Here is a 6,000-nt window from a genome sequence, read left to right on the forward strand (position 1 = left end):
TTTTTAGTTGATGGACAATTCGTACGATCGTTTTGAGATAATTGTGGTCTCACGATGACGATCGAAACTTTTAAAAATCTTAACATCTATGACCAGCTTTAGAAAGGTTATTATATGATCCCCTTATATATTTATACAGTTATCATATCTCCCCTTAAGCGCCTCTTCTCCAGCGTGAACATACCCAATTTGGCCAGTCTTTCCTCATATCTAAGATTTTCCACACCTTTTACCAGCTTAGTTGCCCTTCTCTGTACCCTCTCTAATACAATAATGTCCTGTTTAAGTGATGGAGACCAAAACTGTACGGCATATTCTAGATGGGGCCTTACAAGTGCTCTATACAGTGGAAGAATGATCCATTCCTCCCTTGAATCAATGTCCCTTTTAATACAGCTCAAGACCTTATTTGCCCTTGATGCTGCTACAGCCAAGTTTATCATCTACAAGGACTCCAAGATCCTTTTCCATAATGGATTTGCCAGTCCCATTAAGGGTATAAGTGGCTTGGATATTTTTACATCCCAGGTGCATGACCAGGTGCATCCCTGCAGGGATGGAGACTTAGGTGGTCATTTACTAAAACTCGAATGTTTCTCATAATTTGACTAAAACAAACGCAACCAAATACACATCCACAATTTTACCTTATTTTATTGTTAAAAAAAACTTGAAAAATTTGGTTCAGGAAAAGTCTCTATAAAATTGTGAAAAAACTTGAATCGTATGAATTTTTCAGATTTGACTACCAAATTGATCGATTTTTTCTTGTTTTTGCCCCGAAAACCCCAAATTTTTCGGATTATCGTACGAAACCCAGCGCAGACCACAATATCTTAAAATTATAAAAGGGACTTCTGCCATTGACTTCTATAGAAACTAGACCGGTTTGAGATGGAGTATTTTTGGATTTGGACTTTTAGCAGATTTGGACTTTTAGTAGAGTCGGGGTATAAACAATTTGAAATTTTTCCTCTACATTTGTTTTTTCCCTTAAAAGCTCAACCAGAAAAATGTGAGCTTTAATAACTAACCCCCTTAAAGAATCAAGCAATAACTTTAATACTGGGTGTGGGGGAAGTGCTTTCCAGAGAAGGAAAAATAAAAAAAAGTTTGGTGGGTGTCATTCACTTAAAAATGTTTGTATTGAATAGCTATCCTGTGTGTCTCTCTTGAAAGAAAAACAATCTGTGTTTTAGCGGAATGTTTTCTGTATCCAGAAAATTCTTTTGCCAAAAAAAAAGCGGCACAGGGTACTTTTATTCCTGCCAACACAGCACACATTCAGGCTGCTGGCACAGCTTTGCGGGCAAACTACTGTTGTATTGTTTTGATCAGAAACACCCTCGCAATCCACAAGTAGAAATAAACTTCCTTTATTTGCCAACAGTGAAATCTGCAAATGGAATCATCCCCATGCTGGAAATGAGCTCCAATAACCTGACTAGGGAAACGTTTCTGTTGGTATGAGATTATACAAACAAGTGTGAGGGAGGCCTTAATGATGCACGCATTGGATACACTGGATGGCATAGAAAAGCTGCCCATCAGTTTTAGACCCAAAGGAGAGGCTGTGTAGCTAATTGGGTTAAACAAGAGGATTGCAAAATTGGCATAAATATGCCCAGATCCAGACATGGGGCAGTAAGATGAACAACGGCATTCCCACTGCAGATTAAAGCATTCACGTGTGATCCATGGTGGATCTCTTTATCCAACCTGCCCAATTAAATTCCACACACATTTCAAAAGCAATGGAGTGATGTTTGGCTGATACAAACAGAGCAAACTGGGCAGCCATACTTTATCATGTAGTCTGCTTCTTTCTGTAACAATTGCCACTTAAAGGGGGTGATTCACCTTTAAGCTAACTTTTAATATGTTATAGAATGACTAATTCTAAGCAGCTTTTCAATTGGTCTTCATTATTTATTTTGTACAGTTTATGAACGATTTGCCTTTTTCTTTTGACTCTTTCCAGCTTTCAAATGGGGGCCACTGACCTCATGTGAAACAAATGCTCTGTAAGGCTATACATTTATTGTTATTGCTACTTTTTTATTAATCATCTTTTTATGCAGGCCCTCTCCTGTTCATATTCCATTCTCTTATTCAATTAAATGCATGGTTGTAGGGTAATTTGGACCCTAGCAAACAGATTGCTGAAATAGCAGACTGGAGATCTGCTGAATAAAAAGCTAAATATCTCAAAAACCTCAAATAATACAAAATGAAAGCCAATTGCAAATCATCTCAGAATATCACTCTCTACATCTTGCTAAAAGTTAACTCAAAGGTGAACAACCCCTTTATTCTTGAATGTACCTTTGCATTTATTCGTTTTACTGTGCAACCTCTGTTTGTTCTATTCATGTATTGTCCTGCTGTACAGCGGTGCATACACAAGTAGCGCTATGTAAATAAACATATGCATACATGTGTATGGTTAGCTGGAGGTAGCTATAGATCAGCAGCATTGACAGCAAGTGAGGCAGTGGATTAGCAGCCTAGAGAACTAATGAGAACAAGTATAGTGGGTGATAAACCATTCGTTCAGTTCAGTGGTGTAACTAGATGTTACTGTGCCCCACAGCAAATTATTTTTCAGGCCCCCAAAATGTCTAGAGATTGACCTGTTTTTCCAATATTATTGAAATTGTATATGAATTAGCTTTGGGCTCCTTACCAACTTTACGGTCTATTCAAAGAAGGAAACCACAGCAAAATAAAGTGGGTCAGGAACAACCAAAGGAAAGTAGAGCGACAGTATGAGAAATGTATTACTAGAGCATGCATAGCCCGATGTCTCATCCCAAAGACTAATCTCAGAGGGGCGTCTTGACTGCTGCCGCCATCAGGCAGAAAACTGTGACATTGAAAAGGTCCACCTGTACTTGAAGCATATGTAGCAGCGCCAGGGGGTCCTCCATTCAGGAATACTTAGGTAGGTATTTCTGAGGTCACCGTCACCTTTATGTGTGCTTCCGTCGCAACATTCACCATAGGAGAAGCAGTGACAGATGGAGAAGGGCATTTTTACTGCTGCTATTTTCCACCTGATGGTAGTGCCAGTTAAATATAGACAAATACAAGAGGTCCTCTGCACTCAACCGATTATCAATATATTTAAGACATTGAGACATTTTGTGCATACAGCTACTACAAAAAATGCCTTACTCTTTAAACAAAACAAGGTATTGTTTGTCCAGTTAAATGCCTCATCTGATATTAGCCAAAGGCAACCCAATCAGAGGGAGTTTGAATGGAGCACCAATTTCACTTTTCTCTATAAACCTTCCCAATGCCATTCCTAATTACAACACACTGGACTAAGTAGACTGATTATTTAAGCGGAATACGCCAGTATGGATATTAAAAAAACACTATGAGAAAGCAAGGTGGTAACCACACGGGCAGAGAGGTAGCCGGCCACCAGGCAAATCACTCTCCCCAGGCATGCAGGAGGCACCGTGTGCACCAGAGTCTTCTCCGAATGCTCATTCAATTCTGTCACACGATCTGACAATATCAAATGACCTCTTGTTTTGTTAGAATAGAAGAGCCTAACAGCACTTATTATTATTATAAATATGTATTCATAAAGTGCCTACATAAAACACATCTAACATACAAATTACATGCAGACCTTGACCATGGCCATGACTTGCAATGGAAAAATGATTTTATATGCCTACAGGACAACTTTAGTATTCCCAGTGCTATGGATGCCACACAAACACTTGGCTTGCCACCAATGCTATAAATCCTCCTCTGGAAAGGACACCAAGAAAGGGCAGGGCTTCGCCTAAAAGAAACACCCGGTGTATAAGGGACATAATTAAAGACATGGGGCTATTTTTCCCATTACTGTGAATCATGTGTATAACTTATGGTACCATTTGACTACATGGCACAGGGCAGATGCATTATTTTCAAAGGCAGCCTCTTCTCATATCACTGAGCTGTGTGTGCAGAAAAGGCTCAGCCCAAGACACTAGATTATATATTATATATGTACAGTGACAGCAAAGAGTGCGCTGGCTCTTGATCAGCAGTTACACACTGTGTGTATACACACACACACACACACACACACACACACACACTCTGATGGTGTCAGTGCAGAGCTATGCATTGGGAACACACTGCCCACATGACAATGTCCACTTCAACTATTACTAAGTGACACAAATACAAGGGCGTGCAAGCAGTGACCTTCCCGCGGTGGATGCTGGAACTTGTAGTCCAACAGCTGCCGAAGGAGTGACAGGCTGGACATGACTGATATTTATGCTTCACACTGTACCTGCCAGTCCCCCTCCTTCCTCCCTGTAGCCTCTCCGCCTCTGCAGCACGAAGTACGGGTTGGAATGCTCGGTGGCCCATAATTTGAGAGCGTTCTTCAGCAGCACCTCCTCCGGTCTAAGCCACATCTTGCTCCTCTCTCATGTCCCCATGCCGCTCGGGACTCCGCCGACACGTCAGCAGCAGCAGCAATTGTGCCAGGAGGGCTTTACATAGTACCAGCAGGAACATGGGAAGTGTAGTTCTCAACACGGGCGCGTCCGCAACTACAGCTCCCGTCATGCACTGCACCGCTGCTCCCTATTTCCACATACACAGAAACAGGCAGCTCCCGGGACTTCCGCGTTACCGGTATATAAAGGACAGTACCGTCTGAGTGAATAGGGCATTATCTACATACAGAGATAGTTACGAATTCAATCCACCTGTTTGTTTCATAATTAAAGAAGGGCTTTCCCCCCTCTTGTAGAAATGTTCAGTGGTTTTAAGAGGATAGTTCATACCTCCCAACTGTCCCTTTTTCGGAGGGACAGTCCCTCTTTTGACAACTCAACCCGCAGTCCCTCATTGGACTGGAAAGTCCCTCTTTTCTCTGCACTGAACAGCCAGAAAAAGAACCAAAGTTTCTCACTTAATTGGCTTTTAGCAGAGAGCCCAGAACAGCTAACAGGTGCAAATAAGATACTTTGTAACAATTTTGAGACACAAAAACACAGTTTAGATAAGGAGAAATATTTTCAAACTTTCATAACCTGCCAAATTTTGTAAAACAAACATGGTAATTAGGGGGTGTGGCCACAGAAAGGGGTGTGGTCAAAAATTGCTGCGCTACATGCGGAAAAAAAATTTTTGTCCCTCTTTTTACTTCCAAAATGTTGGGAGGTATGGATAGTTCACCTTCAAAGGGGTTGTTCACCTTTTTGAGTTCCGTTGTTTTCAAATTGTTCTCCAGAAATAAAGACTTTTTTCAATTACTTTCCATCTTTTATTATTTTACGTTTTTCCAAAATCCAAGTTTAAAGTTTATTTATTATTATTATTAACTAGTGTTGCCACCCGGCCGGTATTTTACGGGCCTAGCCGGTAAAACACCAGCCAAGGCCGGGGCAATGTAGCTGCCGGTAAATTTGTAATAACCTAACAAAAGCCGATGGCCTGCCCCCAGCCTGGTCAAAACTAACCTTTTTCCTGCCGGCTTCTTGCCAAACGTGCACTGTTGATACGCCCCTTTTGGCGCCACGATCCGCCCAGCCAATCGCGCACCGTGTCTCTGCCCCCTTTATCATCACAATCCTCCCCCTTTACCAGCAGGGCCAGCCCTTATGTTCCCGCCCCCTTCACCATCCGGTGGAGATTTTTTTAAAAGGTGGCAACCCTATTATTAACTGATGTGGATTTAAAAAAAAACGTTTTCCTATGACAGTATCCCTTTAAGCAGGGCTGGATTTGTGGAAAGTCCACCAAGGCCTGGGCCTAGGGTCAGCATTTTAGGGGGTGGCAAACTGGCCAACCACACCCACATTGGTTCAGAAACACTGGGGCGGCGCAGGAGATACAATAGTTTTAAATAGGGATGCACCGAATCCAGGATTAGGTTTGGGATTCGGCCAGGATTCGGCCTTTTTCAGCAGGATTCGGATTCGGCCAAATCCTTCTGCCTGGCCGAACTTAATCCGAATCCTAATTTGCATATGC

The 6,000-nt window shown here is 41.8% G+C and overlaps 1 protein-coding gene across 1 annotated transcript in view; it reads right to left on the reverse strand.

Annotated features, from left to right (window-relative positions):
• The window catches only part of tbc1d8b.L (TBC1 domain family member 8B L homeolog), a 30,343-nt gene extending 25,793 nt beyond the window's left edge, over nucleotides 1–4,550 (reverse strand). The window contains exon 1 of the mRNA XM_018229915.2: nucleotides 4,307–4,550. Within this exon, the coding sequence (XP_018085404.1) occupies nucleotides 4,307–4,433 (127 nt within the window). The 5' untranslated portion in view covers nucleotides 4,434–4,550. The remainder of the gene's footprint in view (nucleotides 1–4,306) is intronic.
• Between the last annotated feature and the right edge of the window lie 1,450 nt (nucleotides 4,551–6,000).

The sequence above is a fragment of the Xenopus laevis genome, chromosome 8L, assembly GCF_017654675.1.
Source record: "Xenopus laevis strain J_2021 chromosome 8L, Xenopus_laevis_v10.1, whole genome shotgun sequence".
Classification (NCBI taxonomy): domain Eukaryota; kingdom Metazoa; phylum Chordata; class Amphibia; order Anura; family Pipidae; genus Xenopus; species Xenopus laevis.